Source organism: Globicephala melas, chromosome 13 (genome assembly GCF_963455315.2).
Source record: "Globicephala melas chromosome 13, mGloMel1.2, whole genome shotgun sequence".
In the NCBI taxonomy this organism is placed as follows: domain Eukaryota; kingdom Metazoa; phylum Chordata; class Mammalia; order Artiodactyla; family Delphinidae; genus Globicephala; species Globicephala melas.
The window spans coordinates 41,436,337-41,459,947 of NC_083326.1; the positions used below are offsets into that span (position 1 = coordinate 41,436,337).

The 23,611-nt window shown below is 34.6% G+C and overlaps 1 protein-coding gene across 1 annotated transcript in view; it reads left to right on the forward strand.

Moving 5' to 3' along the window:
• Positions 1–23,611, forward strand: part of CCDC178 (coiled-coil domain containing 178) — a 367,438-nt gene that overhangs the window by 17,398 nt on the left and 326,429 nt on the right. Inside the window, exons 4-6 of the mRNA XM_030876614.2 lie at positions 11,313–11,335; positions 16,871–16,953; positions 18,996–19,196. Of these exons, the coding sequence (XP_030732474.2) occupies positions 11,313–11,335; positions 16,871–16,953; positions 18,996–19,196 (307 nt within the window). The remainder of the gene's footprint in view (positions 1–11,312; positions 11,336–16,870; positions 16,954–18,995; positions 19,197–23,611) is intronic.

The window sequence follows — 23,611 nt, forward strand, 5'->3', positions numbered from 1 at the left end:
GTAGTAAGAATCAACCAATTACAGCCCATGGGCCAACTTCAGCCCAAAGCCTGTATTTATAATGCCAATGAGCTTAGAATGGTGTTAACATTTTTAAGGTTTGTAAAGAAAAACAGAAAAGAGCATGTAGCCTGTTGATCTATAAAGAGTAAATATTATATGCTTTTGAAAAAAAATATTGAGCTGCATGAGCTGTTTATATATTTTGGAGATTAATCCTTTGTGCGTTGATTCATTTGCGAATATTTCCTCCCATTCTTAGGGTGTCTTTTCGTCTTGTTTATGGTTTCCTTTGCAGTGCAAAAGCATTTAAGTTTCATTAGGTCCCATTTGTTTATTTTTATTATTTTTATTTTTTTATTATTATTATTTTTTGCGGTGCGCGGGCCTCTCACTGTTGTGGCCTCTCCCGCTGCGGAGCACAGGCTCCAGACACACATGCCCAGCGGCCATGGCTCATGGGCCCGTCCGCTCTGTGGCATGTGGGATCCTCCCGGACTGGGGCACTAACCCGTGTCCCCTGCATTGGCAGGTGGACTCTCAACCACTGCGCCACCAGGGAACCCCCCCCATTTTGTTTTTATTTCCATTACTCTGGGAAGTGGATCAAAAAAGATCTTGCTGTCATTTATGTCAAAGAGTGTTCTTCCTATGTTTTCCACTAAGAGTTTTATAGTGTCCAGTCTTACATTTAGGTCTCTAATCCATTTTGAGTTTATTTTTGTGTGTGGTGTTAGGGAGTGTTCTAATTTCATTCTTTTAAATGTAGCTGTCCAGTTTTCCAAGCACCACTTATTGAACAGGTTGTCTTTTCTCCATTGGATATTCTTGCCTCCTTTGTCATAGATTAAGTGACCATAGGTGCATGGGTTTACCTCTGAGCTTTCTATCCTGTTCCATTGATCTATGTTTCTGTTTTTGTGCCAGTACCATAGTGTCTTGATTACCGTAGCTTTGTAGTATAGGCTGAAGTTGGGGAGCATGATTCCTCCAGCTCCATTTTTCTTTTTCAAGATTGCTTTGGCTATTCGTAGTCTTCTGTGTTTTCATACAAATTGTAATATTTTTTGTTCTAATTCTGTGAGAATACCATTGGTAATTTGATAGGGATTGCTTTGAATCTGTAGATTGCTTTGGGTAGTATAGTCATTTTCACAATGTTGATTCTTCCAATCCAAGAGCGTGGTATATCGCTCCATCAGTTTCTATCATCTTTAATTTCTTTCATCACTGTCTTCTAGCTTTCTGCATACAGGTCTTTTGTCTCCTTAGGAAGGTTTATTATTCCTAGGTACTTTAATCTTTTTGTTGCAATGGTAAATGGGAGTGTTTCCTTAATTTCTCTTTCAGATTTTTCATTGTTAGTGTATAGGAATGCAAGAGATTTCTGTGCATTAATTTTGTATCCTGCTACTTTGCCAAATTCATTGATTAGCTCTAGTACTTTTCTGGTAGCATATTTAGGATTCTCTATGTATAGGATCATGTCGTCTGCAAACAATGACAGCTTTACTTCTTCTTTTCTGATTTGTATTCCTTTTATTTCTTTTTCTTCTCTGACTGCCATGGCTAGGACTTCCAAAGCTATGTTGAATAATAGTGGCGAGAGTGGGCATCTTTGTATTGTTCCTGATCTTAGAGGAAATGCTTTCAGTATTTCACCATTGAGAATGATATTGGCTTTGGGTTTGTCATATATGGCCTTTATTATGTTGAGGTAGGTTCCCTCTATGCCCACTCTCTGGAGAGTTTTTATCATAAATGGGTGTTGAATTTTGTCAAAAGCTATTTCTGCATCTATTGAGATGATCTTATGGTTTTTATTCTTCAGTTTGTTAATAAGTTGTATCACATTGATTGATTTGTGTATATTGAAAAATCCTTGTATTCCTGGGATAAATCCCACTTGATCATGGTCTGTGATCCTTTTAATGTATTGTTGGATTCTGTTTGCTAGTATTTTGTTGAGGATTTTTGCCTCTATATTCATCAATGATACTGGTCTGTAATTTTCTTTTTTTGTAGTATCTTTGTCTGGTTTTGGTATCAGTGTTGGTGGCCTCGTAGAATGAGTTTGAGAGTGTTCCTTCCTCTGCAATTTTTTGAAAGAGTTTGAGAAGGATGGGTGTTAGCTCTTCTCTAAATGTTTGATAGAATTCACCTGTGAAGCCATCTGGTCCTGGACTTGTGTTTGTTGGAAGATTTTTAATTACAGTTTCAATTTCATTACCTGTGATTGTTCTGTTCATATTTTCTAATTCTTCCTGGTTCAGTCTTGGTAGGTTATAATTTTCTAAGAATTTGTCCATTTCTTCCAGGTCGTCCATTTTATTGGCATAGAGTTGCTTGTAGTAGTCTCTTATGATGCTGTGTATTTCTGCGGTGTCCATTGGAACTTCTCCTTTTTCATTTCTAATTTTATTGATTTGATTCCTCTCCCTCATTTTCTTGATAAGTCTGGCTAAAGGTTTATCAATTTTGTTTATCTTCCCAAAGAACCAGCTTTTAGCTTTATTTATCTTTCTTACTGTTTCCTTTGTTTCTGTTTCATTTATTTCTGCTCTGATTTTTGTGATCTCTTTCCTTCTTGTAACTTTGGGTCTTGTTTGTTTTTCTTTCTCTGGTTCTTTTAAATGTAAGGTTAAATTGTTTATTTGAGATTTTTTTTGATTCTTGAGTTAGGATTGTATTGCTTTAAACCTCACTCTTAGAACTGCTTTTGCTGTATCCCATAGGTTTTGGGTCGCTGTGTTTTCATTGTCATTTGTCTCTAGGTATTTTTCGATTTCCTCTTTGATTTCTTCAGTGATCTCTTGGTTATTTACCAATGTATTGTTTAGCCTCCATGTGTTTGTGCTTTTTACATTTCTTTTCCCTTGTAATTTATTTCTAATCTCATATCATTGTTGTTGGAAAAGATGCTTGATATGATTTCAGTTTTCTTCAATTTACCGAGGCTTGATTTGTGACCTAAGATGATATCTATCCTGGAGAATGGTCCATGTGCACTTGAGAAGAAGGTGTAATCTGCTGTTTTCGGATGGAATCTCCTATAAATATCAATTAAATCTATCTAGTCTATTGTGTCATTTAAAGCTTATGTTTCCTTATTAATTTTAAGTCTGGATGATCTGTCCATTGGTGTAAGTGAGGTGTTAAAGTCCCCCACTATTATTGTGTTACTGTCAATTTCCTCTTCTACAGCTGTTAGCATTTGCCTTATGTACTGAGGTGCTTCTATGTTGGGTGCATATATATTTATAATTCTTATATCTTCTTCTTGGATTGATCCCTTGATCAATATGTAGTGTCCTTCCTTGTCTCCTGTACCGTTCTTTATTTTAAAGTCTATGTTATCTAATATGACTATTGCTACTCCAGCTTTCTTTTGATGTCCATTTGCATGGAATATCTTTTTACATCCCCTCTTTTGCAGTCTGTATGTGTCCTTAGGTTTGAAGTGGGTCTCTTGTCAACAGCATGTATATGGGTGTTGTTTTTGTATCCATTCAGCAAGCCTGTGTCTTTTGGTTGGGGCATTTAATCCAATCCCATTTAAGGTAATTATCGATATGTATGTTCCTATTACCAATTTCTTAATTGTTTTGGGTTTGTTTTTGTAGGTCCTTTTCTTCTCTTGTTTTTCCCACCTAGAAGTTCCTTCAGCATTTGTTGTAGAGCCAGTTTGGTGGTCCTGAATTCTCTTAGCTTTTGCTTGTCTGTAAAGCTTTTGATTTCTCTGTCAAATCTGAATGAGGGGCTTCCCTGGTGGCGCAGTGGTTGGGAGTCTGCCTGCCGATGTAGGGGACGCGGGTTCGTGTCCCGGTCCGGGGGGATCCCACGTGCCGCGGAGCGGCTGGGCCCGTGGGCCATGGTCGCTGGGCCTGCGCGTCCGGAGCCTGTGCTCCGCAACAGGAGAGGCCACAACAGTGAGAGGCCCGCATACCGGAAAAAAAAAAAAAATCTGAATGAGATCCTTGCTGGGTAGAGTAACCTTGGTCGTAGGTTCTTCCCTTTCATCACTTTAAATATATCATGATACTCCCTTCCGGCTTATAGAGTTTCTGCTGAGAAATCAGCTGTTAACCTTATGGGAGTTCCCTTGTATGTTATTTGTCATTTTTCCCTTGCTGCTTTTAATAATTTTCTTTGTCTTTAATTTTTGTCAATTTGATTACTATGTGTCTTGGCATGTCTCTCCTTGGGTTTATCCTGCCTGGGACTCTCTGTGATCCTGGACTTGGGTGGCTATTTCCTTTCCCATGTTAGGGAAATTTTCAACTATAGTTTCTTCAAATGTTTTCTTGGGTCGCTTCTGTCTATCTTCTCCTTCTGGGACCCCTATAATGCAAATGTTAGTGTGTTTAATGTTGTCCCAGTGGTCTCTTAGGCTGTCTTCATTTCTTTTTTTCTTTTTTTTTTTTTTTTTTTTTTTGTGGTATGTGGGCCTCTCACTGTTGTGGCCTCTCCTGTTGTGGTGCACAGGCTTCAGACGTGCAGGCTCAGCGGCCATGGCTCACGGGCCTAGCCGCTCTGTGGCATGTGAGATCTTCCCGGACCGGGGCACGAACCTGCGTCCCCTGCATCAGCAGGCAGACTCTCAACCACTGCACCACCCGGGAAGCCCCATTTCTTTTCATTCTTTTTTCTATATCCTGTTCTGTGGCAGTGAATTCCACCATTTTGTCTTCCAGGTTACTTACCTGTTCTTCTACCTCAGTTATTCTGCTATTGATTCCTTCTAGTGTATTTTTCATTTTAGTTACTGTATTGTTCATCTCTGTTTGTTTGTTCTTTAATTCGTCTAGGTGTTCTGTAATTCTTCTAGGTCTTCGTTAAACATTTCTTGCGTCTTCTTGATCTTTGCCTCCATTCTTTTTCCGAGGCCCTGGATCATCTTCACTATCATTTTTCTGAATTCTTTTTCTGGAAGGCTGCTTATCTCCACTTCATTTAGTTCAGGTTTTATCTTGTTCCTTCATCTGGTATATAGCCCTCTGCCTTTTCATCTTGTCTATCTTTCTGTGATTGTGGTTTTTGTTCCACAGGCTGTAGGATTGTAGTTCTTCTTGCTTCTGCTGTCTGCCCTCTGGTGGATGAGGCTATCTAAGAGGCTTGTGCAAGCTTCCTGATGGGAGGGACTGGTGGTGGGTAGAGCTGGTTGTTGCTCTGTTGGGCAGAGCTCAGTAAAACTTTAATCTGCTTGTCCTCTGATGGGTGGGGCTGAGTTCCCTCCTTGCTGGTTGTTTGGCCCGAGGCAACCCAGCACTGGAGCCTACCAGGCTCTTTGGTGGGGCTAATGGTGGACCCTGGGAGGGCTCATGCCAAGGAGTACTTTCCAGAACTTCTGCTGCCAGTGTCCTTGTCCCTGCGGTGAGCCACAGATGCCCCCCGTTTCTGCAGGAGACCCTCCAACACTAGCAGGTGGGTCTGGTTCAGTCTCCTATGGGGTCACTGCTCCTTCCCCCTGGGTCATTATGTGCACACTATTTTGTGTGTGTCCTCCAAGAGTGGAGTCTGTGTTTCTCCCAGTCCTGTTGAAGTCTTGCAATCAAATCCCACTAGTCTTCAATGTCTGATTCTCTGAGAATTCCTCCTCTCGTTGCCGGACCCCCCAATGGTTATGGGATTTGATTTTATTGTCATTGTGCCCCTCCTACCATCTCATATGGCTTCTCCTTTGTCTTTGGATGTGGGGTATCTTTTTTGGTGAGTTCCAGTGTCTTCCTGTCTATGATTGTTCAGCAGTTAGTTGTGATTCCAGTGCTCTCGCAAGAGGGAATGAGCGCATGTTCTTCTACTCCACCATGTTGAACTAGTCTCCTACTAATTTGTTTTGATTCCACCTCTAGAATGTGTGTCAAATGCAGACAGTTCTTCCCATCCATACTGTAGGATCTTCATTCAGGCCATTCTCATTTTTGCCAGTGTTAACTGTAAGAGCCCTTCACTGGTACCTCTGCTTTAGTCATTTCCTCCTCCCTTCCTTCTTCCATAAAATAGGCCATATGCCTTCTCTTTTCTAAATGTATTGTTGCCAGTAATCTACCTAAAACCCTCCTCTGTATGTCTCATGTCACAGTGCTTATTTCATATTCCTTGGCATGACATAAATGTCCTTTATAAAATAATATTTACTCTTAAGCTTCATGTCCCTTCATATACTCTATTTTAGCTTTGATTAACTCTCTTAACCCTGGACCTTAACCCATGCATCTTCTCTTATCTCTGTTTAACCCTCATTTCTTCCCACAAACTACCTTTGCCCTCCAAAGCTTTGGATAGCTGTCTTCCCTTGAATCTCATATGACATTTTACTGACCAAATTAGCAGTGTATTTTATTTGTTTCTTCATATCTCTGTCCTATGTGATTGTAAGATCTAGGAAGTTAAAGTCTATTTATAAGTCACCACTAACCATAGTACCTACTAAAACCTGGCAGATTATAGGCATTAAATACTTCTGAATGAGTGGATTCAGGAATGATTTTTTAAAAATTGTGTCAGGTTTTGCACGTGCTTTTAAATGCATGGGAAGAATGTACTTGTTCTTAAGTTTAAAAATAATTTGGTGTGTTGTTTGATAAATATTGCCTGTGCTTTTGAGATGATTTGGACTTTTGAATAGGGTAATTATAGGAAACCCCCTATTGACTGTGAGTTTAAAGGTATGAGTAGTCTTTTCAGATGAAAGTAGGTCACAGTTGTGGGAGATAGTATTCAGCGTTAGTACTCGCATCTACAAATATTTTACAGTAAAAGGGAGATTCCCAACATGAAGTTAATTTTTTCGAGTAGAAAATATTTAGAAGGTTTTATGAATACTTTCTTTGTCTCAAGAACTTAAATAGCATTTAAATATTCAAAATATTTGGTAATAATTTCCAATAAAAATATGGAGTTAAAAAATCAGGGTCAGTTAGAATGTTACATGTATCAAGCAGGAGTTTGTGGGCAATGTGGTTTAGAGCTATAAGTAAATAAAGTATTTTATTTCACCCATAATTTGATGACTCTTAATATCATACATATTTAAAGTATGTCCAATTTGACATTTTTAGTCCCCCCCTTTTGTTTCTCTTTGCTCTTTGAAAGAGACAGAAATAGGAAATGCATAGGATTTTGTGGTTAGTTGGATAAAATTGATTATAAGTCGTAATCAATATTTCTAAATATCTCAAATATTTATGGTGGTAAGTAATATTCTAAGCTTAATAATAACAGAAATTTTATTAAAAATAATTTAAAGTGACTTCGAGAGATTTCTAAGACTTGTCTAAATATTTCAGATAGGAAGCTATACATGGGAAACTCAAATTTTCCTCTGGTATTGTAGGCCTTCCCTATGTGAACCATTTAAGTATCCTGATAATTTGATTACTAGGTACCTGAAATTTTGCCTTCTACCATCAGATCAAAAACCGATTAAAATAATTTTTCTTTATTGCTTTATCACTTACCTCTACAAAAATGTTGTGAGGGTCAAGACTTCCCTGGTGATCCAGTGGTTAAGACTGCCTTCCAATGCAGGGGGTGTGGTTTCGATCCCTGGTCGGGGAGCTAAGATCCCACATGCTTCATGGCCAAAAAACCAAAACATAAAACAGAAGCAATATTGTAACAAATTCAATAAAGACTTCAAAAAATGGACTATATAAAAAAAAATCTTTAAAAATAAATGTTGCGAGAGTAAGTTTTTCATCTTAATATATTTCTCCGTACCAAATATAACTCTATTTCTAAAAATTTAGGTAGCATGTTTTTATCATTATAAAATACATCATTTTCTATATCATAGAAAATGTGCTATAAAGAGGACCAAACAGAATATTAATTAAGCATTACTCACTCAATTAAGCATTATTCACTTTAAAATTTGGGACAGTTATGTCACAGTACATTAAAATGTCTCTTAACCAATTTCCTTTCTTGTGATACTTCAGCTTCAAATGGCTTCTTAGAACTAGTATCACATAAGTTAGCCTGATTACAGGTATCTGCACTATGTAGGACTCTTGAGTTTCCATAATCAAGTGATGTCATTTTTCCCAATTATTAATTAGTTTAGCATCTATTAATATACTCATAAAATGTTCATTCTTTTCTCTGCCTGTTTATCATTTGCCATTTTCTTTCTGGTTTATTTGTAATTTCTTATTGACTTGTAGGAATAAATGATTATCTTTAGTTTGTTGTGTAGATTTTAAATATATTCTCTCATTTGACTTGTCCTTTTATGTTATCTTTTATTAAAAAAAGTTCTTAATTTTAATGTACTTAAATTTATCATTTTCCCTTTATTTTAAGTGTTTTGGAACTTGTTTAAGAAATCTTTTCACTATTTCTTACAAAATTTTTCCTTTATTTTAAAATTTTGAAGTTTTTTACTTGAGATTAATTGTTTAACAATGTGAATTTATTTTGTGTGTGAGAGAATGGAATAGGTACGTATTTTCATCTGTAAAAATATGGAAAATTATTTTTATCAACATCAATTTTATTGCAAAATCCAGTCATTTCTTAGAAATCAGCTATATCACATCAATCATATATCAAGTTTTTATATATGAGTATATTTATTTCTGGCTTCTTTGTTCCACTGGTTAATTTTATCTTTCTATTATAATACCTCATTTTACTAATTTACAATACCTCATTTTACTAATTTACATGCTTTATAATATGTTTTGATACTTGATATGGTAGTTCCCTCTTTTCTTCCTTTTTTAAACTTTGACTATTCTTGGTACATATAAATTTTAGAATAAGCTTGTTATGTTACATGTAAACACCCACTGAGATTTCAAACAGTTGCATTCATCGGTTTTTTCTTATACAGGTGAATTTAGTCTCTCCAGGGTTTTTTTTAAGATTCCATTGAGTCTCTTATACTGTTGGCCCAAGAAAATTCCGGCAGTATAGCAAATACCAAAATCTGTTTAGAAGAGAGAACTGAGTAGGAGGTAATGGGGAAAATGGGCAAATTGACAAAAATTTCATGCTAAAATACTAGTTTTGTAACATATTTGTATATGTAGTATTCATTTAATGTATATCTGTGAGTATATAACTGTGTCTATAGACATAGATAAATATATGGATAGATCAAGTGTCACATATAAGTAGAACATCTTATCCTTTCTGCCCATTTGCATTAATTTTTCTGTTATTTGTTGTTCATGTAGTTTTCCCAATTTTTTTCTTGTATTGTTATTTCTTACATATTTATAGAAATATTGATAGATATCTCTTATCTTTTGTATAAGTTGTAAATTGTTATTCTGCCTGTACTATTTTTTTAACTTATTTATGGTAGCTTTTTCATAGAGATATTAGTATGTAGACCAATGTGTTATCTTACAAATTCTGGGATTTTTGTAATGTTTTAAAAATTCTTCCTCATATTAAGATTATTAAGATTTTTAATTATTTCTAATCCTTTCTTTTATATTGTTTCTTTAACCATCTGAAGTTTATTTTTTTTATTGCATGAGGCAGATATGATACTTTTTTCTTAATTATTTGAATTATCCTAATATTATTCATTGATTGTCCATCTCCATTTTAATTTGAAATGGAAATTTTGTAATAAACTAAACTCATATATGGGTAATAAAATGATTACTTATTTTAGCCTGTTTTATATTTGGATAATGACATTCATGCTAAATTTCATTTTTCTCTTTTTTAGTATTGTGGAGAAAAGATATATATGCCTGGAATTTATTATTATATTCAGTATAAATTTTCTTATTTTTCATACTATAATCTTGCCTCAAATATTTGGATACTCTTTTTTGTCCTTGTATCTATAAATAATGGACCAGACTGATTACTCGTTGCTAGCATAAGTTTTTGTTGTTTTTTGTTGCAGTTATTATTTGTTTGCTTTTTAGAAGTTGTCAGGGTCTGCTTACATTGAGGGTTTTATGCAGTGTGTAAAAATTTTACTCAGGCTCTTTGTAAATAGGAGGTAATATGCTTAGGCAAGAAAGTTGTGGGCCTTTTCTTTTGCCTTAATAAGCTTACTTTTGAGTTTGTAGCCCCTTAGAATCTTTTCCCTCATTGATAAATCTGTTTTTATTTTTCCTCACTCACCTGTTTGGGTCTATGTAAGATTCTGCTAGTTATGTAGGCCCTGTTTTGTTTCTCTCTAGAACCATAACTTCTATTCTTAGATAGCCTCTCCATCTTAGGCAGATCTCCAATGTGGTTAGAGAATTCTTCTCATGGCAATGACTAGGAGGTAACTTCTCAGCCATGTATTCTGGATTCTTGGGATAGAAAGTAGTAAGACTGGACTGGCCCATCTCATCACAGGCAGCCCTTTAATTATTTTCTTTGCCTATCACCTGGTTATTCTCACATACTGGGAATTTCTCGTGAATTCCACACAGAAGCCTTTTACCTCCCCTGAAATGGTCTCCACTTGTCTCTTCTGAGTTACACTTTTCTGTCCTCTGTTTTGACTATCAGTCTCATCTGATTACTCTGTTTCTGGGAATTCTTCTCAAATATACGTTCCAATGATTTTATTGACATACCTATATATTTTTTCCAAGAAATTTTGGTATGATATGGGAATTGGGGAAAAGTAATCATGTATCTTCAATTTAAATTCTTGAATTGGAGATTGTCTATGAAACGCACAACATTCTGACTGTATATTCCTTGTGTTTTTGTTAATTTGTGCCCCTTAGAGCCCAAGGTAGTGTTAGAATATATCTGTAGAACATGACTCCTACCAAGGAGTTTATAGTCCAGAAGAGGGATATTACTCTGAAAAACTAAATATTTGTGAACTTACATGTAATTATGTGTTTCCAATTTTTGGTAATATATTAAATATCATGCACTTACGATTCTGTGGAAAGTCTTTTAGGAATAAATGGCATTTGAAGTGACCCTTGATGTAAAGGTAAAATTTAGAAACAGATAAAAGGTGAGAACAATTAGGTGGGAGTAATAATAAAAGGACTAGCTAAGGTAAGTATATAGCTGTTGTGGAAACAACACAGTATAATTTGACAAAAATATAATGGGGAATGTGAAGTAGAGTGTTTGTAATTTTGTCAGTGAGTTTAGGTGTGAGTTAAATTTACTACTGTCTTTTTTTTTGAATTTTATTTAATTTATTTTTTTATACAGCAGGTTCTTATTAGTTGGGAGGTGATGGTATGATGAATTGGGAGATTGGGATTGACATATGTACACTAATATGTATAAAATGGATAACTAATAAGAACCTGCTGTACTATTGTTTTTAAGATGTTAAAAATTTGATTTTTTATTGAGATCTTTTATTTTGACAGTTTGAAACGTCTTTGGAAGAATGGTAAGACCCTTTCGTGCTTCTTTTATATTTTTTATGTTCAAATTTTGATGATTAATCTGCTGTAGATGAGTTTATTTCAAAAGAAAAGGGAAATTGAAAGCAAAATTTTTATATTAGACATTAAAACTTATTTTTAAAAATATAAGAATTAGGATGTCTCTAGAAATGGCAGAATAGGGATTTCCAGGGCTCTGTCCTACCACAAAAACAACTGTAAAGTTGGTAAAACTTGATGAGAATCAACTTCTGCAGAAATGCGGGATCTAGTCCAAAACTTACAACAACAAGGGAAAAAGTTAAGGAAGAAAGAGTTACTACATTGCATGAAAGAAGGACTGTGGCTAAATTGCCCACTTGCCATCCTCCAGCCCTCAGATCAGTGGTGGCCATGAAGCAAATAGCCTGACTTGTGGTGAAGATTGCTAGTGCCAGAAGGAACAGTATGGACCTTATTCTCAAAGAATTATGGTTCAGTGTTTTGATAAGTCTGATGACTCCCTGAAGGACCAGCACAAAGGATTGTCTTTGTTTTTTCCTGACTAAGAGCAATCACAGAGCTAGAACCACTTCCAGGCAGTGTTTGCTGAAAGTATTTGAAGTCATATATTTGCCAGCAATGTCTGAGGCTGTGGATTGGTCAGGACAAGCATTAAAAAGATCAAAATGCCTGGGAATAAAGAGTTTGGGAAAAGAGATACATTGGGGAATAGGGTTTTTCAATGCTCTCATATATACTACAGAATTAAAAAGTGCACACATATGAACAGTGTTGGACACATGCTCAGGAAGGACTAAGAAAACTTAATCTTTTACCTCTGGCTAGCCTTTAGTATCTGCACAGGTAAGAATTGAAGGTAGAGGCAGAGTTGTAAGCAGCCTGGATAAACATTAAAGGAGTACTCCAACTCCGAGCCAGTCTGCTAAGATTGGGAGTGTATATTTTTCCTTTTTTCCTTTTTGTTTTTTTGGGCCCCAGGTATTTAAGGTAACTTGGACAAAACTCAAGATCACCAGTAAGCTAATGAAACACTTCAATGGCCACAAATGAAAAGAATATAGATATTACAGTAAGTGTTTAGAAGAATCACTAAGCAAATAAAAACCCACCACAAACAACAAAAATAAACCCAGTAGAGGGAGGGTAATTTTATATCCATATCACATTAAAATACTCAAAATTTCCAGGTTTTTACAGAAATTATGAGGCAGGGAAAGAATAAAAGAAAATTTGCCCCATTAACAAGGGAAAAAAAAATGAAGGAAACTGGCTCTGAGGAAGCCTAGACATTGTGCTTATTGGACAAAGACTTTAAGTCAACTGTCTTAAGCATCCTCAAAGAGATAAAGTAAACTATGGACAAAAAACCCCAACAAAACCAGGAGAGTAATGTCTCAACAAATATAGAATATCAATAAAGAAATAGAAATTATGAGAAAGAATCAAATAAGACATTCTGGAGCTAAAAGGTACAATAACTGAAATGAAAAATTAGAGATGTTCCTCAACAGATTTGAGTAGGAAGAAGAGAGAATCACTGAATTTGAATATAGTTCACTTGAGATTATTCAGGCTGAGAAACAGAAGACAAAACAATGAAGAAAAATGAACAGAGCTTGTTAGACCAAGGGACACCATCAAGAATACAAACATACGCATAATGGCAGTCCAAGAGTGACAGGGGAGAGAAGAAGGGCATGAAAGAATATTTAAAGAAACATTGGTTAAAAACTCCCCAAGTTTGATGGAAGAAATGAATCTGTACTTCCATTAAATTCAGTGAACTCCAAGCAGGTTAAACTCAGAGATCCACACTAAGACATATCGTAGTAAAATTGTTGAAAGCCTGGGACAAAGGTAGTATCTTGAAAGCAGCAAGAGAGAAGTTACTCCTCATGTACAAGGGATTTTCAAGGGATTTTCAATATAAGTCATTTTCTCATCAGAAATTATGGAGGACAGAAGGCAGTGGATTGACATACGTAAAATGCTGGAAGAAAACAACTTGTCAGACAAAAACTCTGAATCCTGCATAAGTGTCCTTCAGAAATAAAGGAGAAATTAATATATTCCCAGATAAACAAAAACTGAGGGGCTCCACACATTATCAGAGCTGTTCTATCAGAAATCCTATAGGTAGTCCCTTCAGGCAGAAGTGAAAGGACACTAGACAGTAACTTGCAGCCATATGAAGGAATACCAAAAGTAAAGGTAGCTATAAAGATAAATACAAAAATTAGTATAATTGCATTTTTATTTATCTATTTTGTTTTTCTATCTAATTATAATTAAATAGATAAAACAATAATTATAAATCTATATTAATGGGTACACAATGTATAAATGTCTGGTTTGTGAAAATGACAACATAAAAGGAAGAAGCAGATCTGTAAAGGAACAGAATTTTTAATACTGTTGAAAATACGTTGATTTTAATTCAAACTTAATTTTTGTGAAGTTAAGATGTTAGTTGTAACATCTAATCTCCAAGGAACCACTAAGAAAAACTCTAATAAAACAAACAAATAAATAAAAAACACAGAAATCCAATAGAGGGAAACTAAAACAATAAAATCAACTAACCACAAAAGAAGGGAGTTATGGAGAAATTAAAGAATAAAAAGATAATATAGAAAACAAGTAGCAGAATGCCAGAAGTAAGTCCTTTCTTATCAGTAATTACTTTTCATGAAAATGGATTAAACTCTCATATCAAAAGGTAGAGAGTGGTGGAATAGATAAGAATACATTCTCCAACTACATGTTGTTTATAAGAGACTCATTTGATGTCCAAAGACACAAGTAGGTTGAAAATGAAAGGATGAAAAATATATTCCAGGAAAATGGTAAACAGAAGAGAGCTTGAGTGGCTATACTAATATAACACAAAATAGACTTTAAGTCAAAACATATTCAAGAGACAAAGAATACTTGATATCTTGATAAAAGGGTAACACCATCAAGAAGACATAAAAATTATAAACCTATACATACCTAAAAACATAACCTCAAAAGCATGCAGTAAACTGACAGACGTGAAAGAAGTAGACAATTCTATAAGTTTGAGAATTCAGTACCCCCACTTTCAATAATGGATAAAAGAACCAAAAAGATCAATAAGGAATTAGACTTGCACAGCACTAAAACCATCTAGGCCTAACTGACTTACATAGTACCCTCCACGCAGCAACAGTAGAAATCACATTTTTTTCACATTCACATTGAACATTATTCAGGATAGACTGAACATTATTGAGCCACATTTAAAAATCTCAAAAATTTAAAAAGATTAAATTCATACAAAGTACCTTCTCTGACCCAATTCAATGAAACTAGAAATCAATAACAGAAGGAAACCTGGAAAATTCAGATATGTGTATAAATTAGACAGCATGCTCTAAACTCAGTGAGTCAATTTGTAATCACAGGAGATATTAGAAAATAAGTTGAGATGAATGAAAATGAAAACACGTGGTACCAAAACTTATGAGATGAAGTAAAAGAAGTTCCCAGAGGGAAATGGATAGCCATAAATGATTACATTAAAAAGAAGATTCCAAATCCAATAACCTAACTCTATAGCTTACAGAACTAGAAAAGAATGAGTGTGCTAAAACTAGCAAAAGAAAGGAAATAATAAGGACTAGAACACAGATAAATGAAACACAAGTAAAAAGAAACCAATAAATAGTATAAATGAAAAAAGTTGTTTCTTTGAGACGATCAAACAAATTAACAGACCTTTTAGACTGACAAAAAAAGAGAAGACTTGAATTAAAAAATTCATTAAAAAATTGGGGACATTACTATGGATCTTGCATGAATAAAGATTATAAGATAATACAATGAACAGTTGATAATACTATGAACAACAAATTAGATAGCCAAGATGAAATAAACACATTCTTTAGAAACAAACTATCAAAGCTGACTCAGGAAGAAGTAGAAAATCTGAACAGGTCTGTAATGAGTAAAGAGATTGAATCAGTAAAATCACCCAACCAAAGAAAAACCCAGGACCAGATGGCTTCACTGGTGAATTCTACTAAACGTTGAAAGAAGAATCAATAGCAATGCTTCTCAAACTCTTTCAGAAATTAGAAGAGAAGGAAAAACTTCGTAACCCATTCTATGAGGTCAGCAGTACCCTGATACTAAAGCCAGATAAAGACATCACAAGAAAAGGAAATGTAGACCAATCACTTTGAATATAGATGCAAAAATTCTCAACAAAATATCAGCAGCATGAATCCAGCAACATATTAATAGAATTATATATCATGACCAAGTAAGATTTATCCCAGGAATGTGAGAGTGGTTCAGAATACAAAAACCAATCAATGTAATGTATCACAGTAATAAAAGGAGGTGGGGGGAACTCGTGTGAACATCTCAATTGATGTGGGAAGCATGTGGCAAAATCCAACACCTTTTCATAATGGAAACACTCAAAAACTAGAATGGGAAGGGAATTTCCAAAACATGGTAAAGGACATTTATGAGAAACTCTTGACTGACATTACACTTAATGGTGTAGACAGAAAGTTTCCAACCTAAGATCAGGAATAAGACAAGGATGCCCATATATTGCCACTTCTGTTGAACATTGGAACTCTCGTGCTGTGCTGGTGGGAATGTAAAATGGTTCAGCCACTATGAAAAGCAGTTTGGTGGTTCCTCAAAAAGTTAAATCTAGAATTACCACATGACCCAGTAATTTCACTCTGATGTATATACACAAAAGATTTTAAAACAGGTGTTCAAAAAAAAACTTGTATACAAATATTTGTATCATTAGTATTTACAGTAGCCAAAAGGTAGAAACTACCTGAAATCCTTCAGTGGACTCATAGATAAATGAAGAGTGGTATATCTGTACAGTGGAATATTATTCAACCATAAAAAGTAATGAGGTTCTGATACATGCTACAACATGGATAAAATGAAACTTCCTGAAACGTACTTCTTCTTCAGTACAGTGAAAACTAGTCTAGAATTCAAGAATTGGACCAGAAGAATACTGATAATGAGAAATATTTCATTATTGAATATATAGAACTTTAGCTAGAAAGATTCTTTAGAAAAAATACATTTTAATTTGGACATTTTTCTAAAACCTTAATAACATAAAATATGAAATAGTAGTTTTACTCCTTGCATTTTATATTGTCTCCTCAGAAACTGCTAAACTGAAATTAGAGAAATAACTCTCAAATTATTTTCAGTAAACTTTTTTTTTGATAGCAACACTCTCTAGAAAAGACTATCATTAAAACAGTATTGGTTTACTATCCCCTCAAAAAATTTCAAATCATTTGAAACAAATTTTAAATTTCTCTTAATTTACCATGAAGTATAAAACCCATTTCCTATTAGAATTTTGCTATGTTCATCTCTTATACAGTACCATTAATATGTATAGTAAGTTTCACCACAAATATTTAAAATTCAATGTTAAAACATCACCTAAAATTTGTTTTACTAACTTTAAGTACAGCCTTCCTTTATTAATTGATTGCTTCTTTCCCGTCATAAAGGAGCAGAACTTCTTTCACAAAAGAGCTGAAAGATCTGAGTGTTGCTACACCAGTGAAAGAGGTCATACCAGAAGAATTGAGAGGTAAAGTTGTACCTCATACTAGAAAAGTATAATTATATTTAAAAGCTCATTGGCTTTTCATTTATACATTTCTCATTTTCACAAGAATCATGTATAAGTGTTTTGTAATCCTTATGAGTGACTAATAGAGGAAAGAGTCTCTGTATTGTTTGATTAAATATTTATTCAACAGATATTTATTCATTACTGTACTGTACCATATACTGCTCTAGGTCCTGAGTATATAATTATCCCTGCCCACTTCTCAAGAATGTAACTGTAATTCAGTGCTGTCCCATAGGACTTTCTGTGATAATAGAAGTGTTCTATGTCTCACTGTCCAATAGGGTAGCTACTAGCCACATACAGCAGTTGAGCACTTAAAATATGGCTAGTGAGACTGAGAAATTTAATTTTTAAGTTTAACTTTAAGTTACATTTAAATGTAAATTAGTTACATGTGGTTCATGGCTACCACATTGGACATCACAGCTCTTCTATATATATAAATTAAGACTAATATTCTTGTCAAAATTTCCAAATGTAAATGTATAATAATTTATATACTGGTATAAAATTTGTGTTAAAATTACTTCAACATATTTGACTATATCCTTGACATTAAACACTTCCTCCTACCTTTGCCACAAAAATTTGTTGAACACCTTCCTTTAGAGAAGGATAACCAATAAACTTAGAACTTTTCAGAAGCATGAATATTTTGTCATTTACTGCTGTCATTCATAGTGAGACTCTGTTTTTACTATTTTCCATTTATAATGAAAATGAAAAGCTGATTCATTACTTCTTAATTTTTCAAATGACAGATTCTAGGAGAAAATATCAATGTATTAATGGTCACAGTAACAGTTAAATAAACTACAATTATGTTTATTATAAACATGTATATTTGACTCTAAAATACAAGACAGCATCAGGATGAGGAAGATTTGTGGTAATTAAGTGTTTATGCTAATAAAAAATGCAGGTGGTTGCTCACTCCATATGAAACAGTAAAACTAATTGAGATGGTATTCTGCAAAAAAATTCAGAGAGATATTAAATAGAATGAATTGGAGACACCTTAAGTTATACACAAAACTTTCCATTTTCCAATGGAAAATTAATGTCTTTATTGTCCAAAAGTAAAACAAAACAAAATAAAACAAAGATCTGTCAGCCACCTTTCTTCTTGATCCAGTTTCACTGTTTTACCTCCAGCCCCAGCTCTTTGGAGGCTTTGCCTTTTTTGACACTTCGTGTTTGTTTATGTCTTCTTGTCATGTCACATTTTGGCAAAAGCCAATGTTCACAAGTATAAATCTCACCAGAATGGGACTCATATCCGTCTTTTGTACTGCTCTACCTCCAGGGAGAGAGCATACTGCATAGAACATAACAGGCTCTCTACCCGTTTCTTGCATAAATAGATCAATGAATACCCATGTTAATCATTTTGTTAATATTAAACCATATCATTCCAGAGCTGTGAACCAAGAATCACAAATATCTCTCATAAGGGAGTTAATTTGTATTGTAACTGACTAAATACAATTTGGAAATGATGATGAATTTCTGGCAAGGCTAACTAGGGATGTTGTTATCTGATAAGGTAAAGAACATAAAGTGTCTTGTTTCTAGGAACCTCTGAGGATTTTCAGTATTTGTCTGATAAATATTAGATAAAGCATTATGGTTTGCTTTTCTCATAGAATGGGAGGAAACACAAGCATAATTTCAAAATAAAGCTCTATAATACAGCTTGTGAATAGAACATGTGTTTTTCCCTCAGAAAAAAATGTGCATGAAGATATTGTTTGAGACTTAGCTATTCTAATTATTTTATAAAATATTTATTTCAAAATCTGTCTTCAAAGGTTATAATTAATGTTATGATTGTATTATAATAAAACTGTCTTTAAAAGGCTAATTCACTTTTCTACAGTTCTCATAGTAAATATATAAATATTAAAAAGATGGCAACACAGCTAGTACCCCTGTTCCCACCATCCAGCTTATCAGCTGATTCATTAACCAATGTGAATACATATTTCTTTTTTAAGATGAAAAGTGTCCAGAATTAAAGCAGGAAATGGAAAGATTGCTATCAGAGGCCATCCAACTCATTAAAAGTCTAGAAACTGATCGTGCAGAAGCTGAAGAAGCTTTAAAACAACAAAAATCAAGAAAGAAAAGGATTAGCATGCAAATTGATTCTTGGTCAATCTGGAAACGTCAAGAAATCCCGTTAGCTGTACAGAAAGGTAATAATAAGAATTTTTCATATTGCCGTTTACTTTGTTGGAGAGGCGTGGATGATTAATTGAAGCTCTGAATTTAAAAATTACCTCTGTTTAGAGTGACCATATTATTCTGCATGCGAATCAGTGCATATTTGAAAGATACTATTAATAATAATGCTGAGTTTACAGACATAAATTGGGGCTGCACTGAGCAAACCTGGACCTGCTGTCATTTGGTGTTTGTTGGAAATGCCATTGAACTTGTGGTACCCAAGGGTCATGCAAACATTTGGTACATATTTCCCATAATGACTACAATATTTCAGTCACTAGAAATTTAGAAATTTAAAGTGATTGCCAGTTGGTGACATCAGCCACATCTTTAAATCTCGGAAAATGAGAGAATTCTAAGTGATATTTTAGGAACATGCATCTTCTTTTGAGAATTCAATAGTAAATTTGCTCTGGGAACTTCTAGCAGGCAAAGAAACTTAGGATGTTTCCAAGAGTCATGCAGGTAACATGTTTAAAAAGGAAACTGTCTTTTAGATTACAGAATGGAGGGACTTGTGGTCAAGTATTAAATAGTCTAAAGGTGTTGGATTTTTCATTTCCAAATACTGGTTCATCAAGCATGCCAGACTACCTGATCCTACCTGAGGCTGGAAGCTTTTTATGTTATCATAGGGTAACAATTTTAATTCAGGATTCACATGCTTTAGAAATGGGTTATATTAGGGTTCCCATATAACCCATGATTTAAGCCAAGACACCTTTGAGAGAAAAAAGGATGCTATTAATTATTATTCCGGTACAATAGCCATTAATTCAAATTATGTCAGACTCTACCCATATACATACCTTTATTATAATGTTATAAATCTTCTAAAGCTGTAGTCTCCCAAGTATAGTGTACACATTTCAGGGAGCTGCAAGAAAAGATGAGATGGTTCCTCAATTATGGTCTTTTAATAAAAGAAATTAAATGTAGGTTTAATGCCTGCTTCCACCTTTTAAAGTAATATGAAGCTCACAGCTTAAACTCTCCCTTTGTTCACTCCCTTCTGGAGCTCAGAGCTCAAGAAGCAGAAAATGGGCCCAGAGCCTAGGCTGGGACTAAATTTAATTCAACCTTTGTCTATGCTCTCTGTCACCCTTTACTAAAGAGCTCTTTATAAAGAGCTAACTATATAAAAATTATGCAAAACTCAGGTAACAGTAGACCTTTTTCTACCCACATTTAAAGTAATGTATTTTATAAAATATTTGGTGTCAACAGCTGTTTATAAAAATAAATAATTCATTTGGGCTTGGAGTGAGTTTGCTCTGATTCATAAGGGTTTTGAATAGGATTTGTGATGTGCATATGCTACTAATGTAATAGCATAGGTATATAATTTATAAGTGTGTACATACATACATATATATTGGTGTTTTAGAGGCAACTGAGGCTGCAGTAGGGTCAGAATAGTCATCAGGATCTCAGTAGATTGTTGAGTGGATTCATATTCACATCCACAGAGAGCCATCTGCCATTTTCCTAATTGTTTGAGAGGCTCTTCCTTGTCAATAGTAGTAGAAAAGTCGGGGGTAGGGGAGGGATAAATTGGAAGATTGGGATTGACATATACACTACTATATATAAAACAGATAACTAATAAGGACCTACTGTATAGCACGGGGAACTCTACTCAATACCCTGTAATGGCCTATATGGGAAAAGAATCCAAAAAAGAATAGATATATGTATATGTATAACTGATTCACTTTGCTGTATACCTGAAACTAACACAACATTGTAAATAAAAAATTATAAAAAAAATAAAAATAAACATAAATTAACCCCCACCCCAAGAAAATGAAAGTCAATGTTGAGGGCTGATTTTCTTTAATTTTTTGCCAATCAAGTTATATGTAATCTCATATACCCCTTATAAGAGTGCTTAGATATTATAGTTTGGGGTCTATATGGAGTTCTACTTAAGGATTTACCAAAATAAAATTGAGATACATGCCTGCACATTCTAGGAGCCTAATAAATGCATTTTGAACGATGATGTATACCCTTGCCGTTGCTTATAATTTATTGTTTGAGTTGCCTTTTATTCAATATTAGTAAAGATCTACTTAAAAATCTGAAATGTATGTTCATCTGCTTTATTTTATTTAAGTAGCTAACGTATGCAATGAAATTTAGCTTTATTATCACTGTGTGTTTCTTAAGTGCCTTCTGTTTGTAACATATTAGTGAAAAGTTTATGTGCTTTCAGGAATATGCTGCAATTATATTGATATATTTAGGATATAATCTCTAAATATTTTGAATTTGTTTACAAACTATAAATTTATTTGTTTTTACAGTCTGTTTAGATTCTCGAAGTCTCTAGCATACGTGACAGGAAAAACTTCTAATTTCCATGACAGCCTTACCATTAAGTACAATGTGTGTAAAGGTTTTGATAATTTGGGGGGGTAACTTTACGGAAATTTACTTCTTTCTAGATGTCTTGTGGTTCCTCCTCCAGATCCATCCACCCCCCTAACTACCTCACCCATGCTTGTGACTTTTGTTTTGTGGCCCATGAGGCTGATTTATAATAGACTGCATAAAAGATATCTTTTGCACTCTGTCCTCCTTCTGGGTTCAGCCAATGGAAGTCAGGGGCAAGAGACCATAGGAGATGATGGAGAAGAGTAAGGCTGAGGTATTGTACCTCTGACTTCCTTTCTGCTTGGTCACTGCACCCCTTTCCCAAATGACAGCCCTTGGCACTCGATATGCATCTAATGATAGAGTAAGTGCCTCTTCTTTTCCCTACCAAAAAAGATAACCAGAAATAAGTTTTTCATCATGAATTAGGTGCTGTATGAACCTATAAATTTTAAAATTGGATGTGCATAGCAATGTTTCCTTATAAAATAAGAATACATATATTATACCCAAGCAGCATCTGAAGGCACAAATAAACTAATGACTCAGATTCACCCGGTACTCCCATTGTTCCTGCTTCTGTAAATTCCCTGTCTTTTCCTTAACTTACATTTATGGCTCCATGTACTTCCTTATGACCATCTAATGGGAGAGAAAAACAATCACAGCCCTGGTTTATGAAAGGTTTGAATGGTATGTTGATATAATTTGGGGAGCTACTGTATTACAATCTCAGTATGGAAAAGGTGGAGGCAAAATCACCTTGAAGAAGAAATGGCCTGAGGTATAGATGGGAAGTGGCAAAAGGGATTGCATAGTGGTCAGGGACTTAGAAAGAACATGAATGTAAGATCGGTGGAAGGAAGTCTATGAGAGTTTTGGGGATTAACGTTTCAAAAGGATGGGATGTGAAGATAATTGTGTCCCATATAAATGCTCACAAGAGTGCCTCTGCTATGGAGGAAGATCCGAGTAGTTAATAGAATGTTAAATATTCTGATTTTGGTTTTTTTAGACATTGTTTTGTCATGTGAATTAATCAGCTATCACTACAACAATTATTTGTAACAAGTCACTTTGGAACTCAGTTGCTTACAACAATAATGTTTTTTTTTTTTTCTACTCATGGGTCTGTGTGTTGGCTAGGGAGGATTTCTTCAGGCTGCAGATCTAATGGGCTTGACTCAAGACTGTGTTGGGTTCAGGTGAGCTTCATGTTTCTCTCATCCTCACTGGCTAGCAGCTCTGAGGGCCATTGTTTTCACGTGGCAAGTGAGGAGAGTACAACATAGTGAGTAAAAAGATAGGATGCCCCTCAAGATGTTAGCTCAAAACTGGCATACTCTCACTGTTATTCGCATCGTTTAGTCAAAATAAGTACCATGTCTGAATCACAAATGAGTGTGACAAGAAACTACCTTTAATCCAAAGGGGAGGTAGTGAGCAACAGTTTGGTCTGTCACAGCTTGCTTCTGATGACTCTCCCTGATACTGAGTTGTTTTTTCTGTGGTTTCTACATATTTTATAGAGAACTCATTTTCCTCTGTTTGTATTATATTTTCTATGGAAGTCAGTAATCCTTTGACTGCTTTTTTGCCTCTGTTAGGATCCTAGAAGTTTTATTGGTTCTTGACTAGTAAATTAGACCATACTAATTTCTTAGCTTGAGTTTGATATCTAAATCTTCATAAGTTTCAAGTTTGGCTTTTTTATTTCTTTGAAGTCATTCTTTTTCTATCCAGGGCCCAGTTAATGAGTATTCTATTCATGGCATCCAAGTCCAAAGTTGTCAACATATTTTTAATAGCTAAATCAATTTATTTAATGGTTTTGGGTCTCTTTTCTCTGTCTTCTTGAGTCAGTTTTGATAATTTGTGTCTTCTAAGGAATTTGTCGATTTCGTTTTAGTTGTCTTATTTGCTGGCCTAATCTTGTTCCTAAAATTCTCTTATAATTTTAGTTTCTATAATAGCAGTAGAGACAACATTTCTTTCATTCTTGATT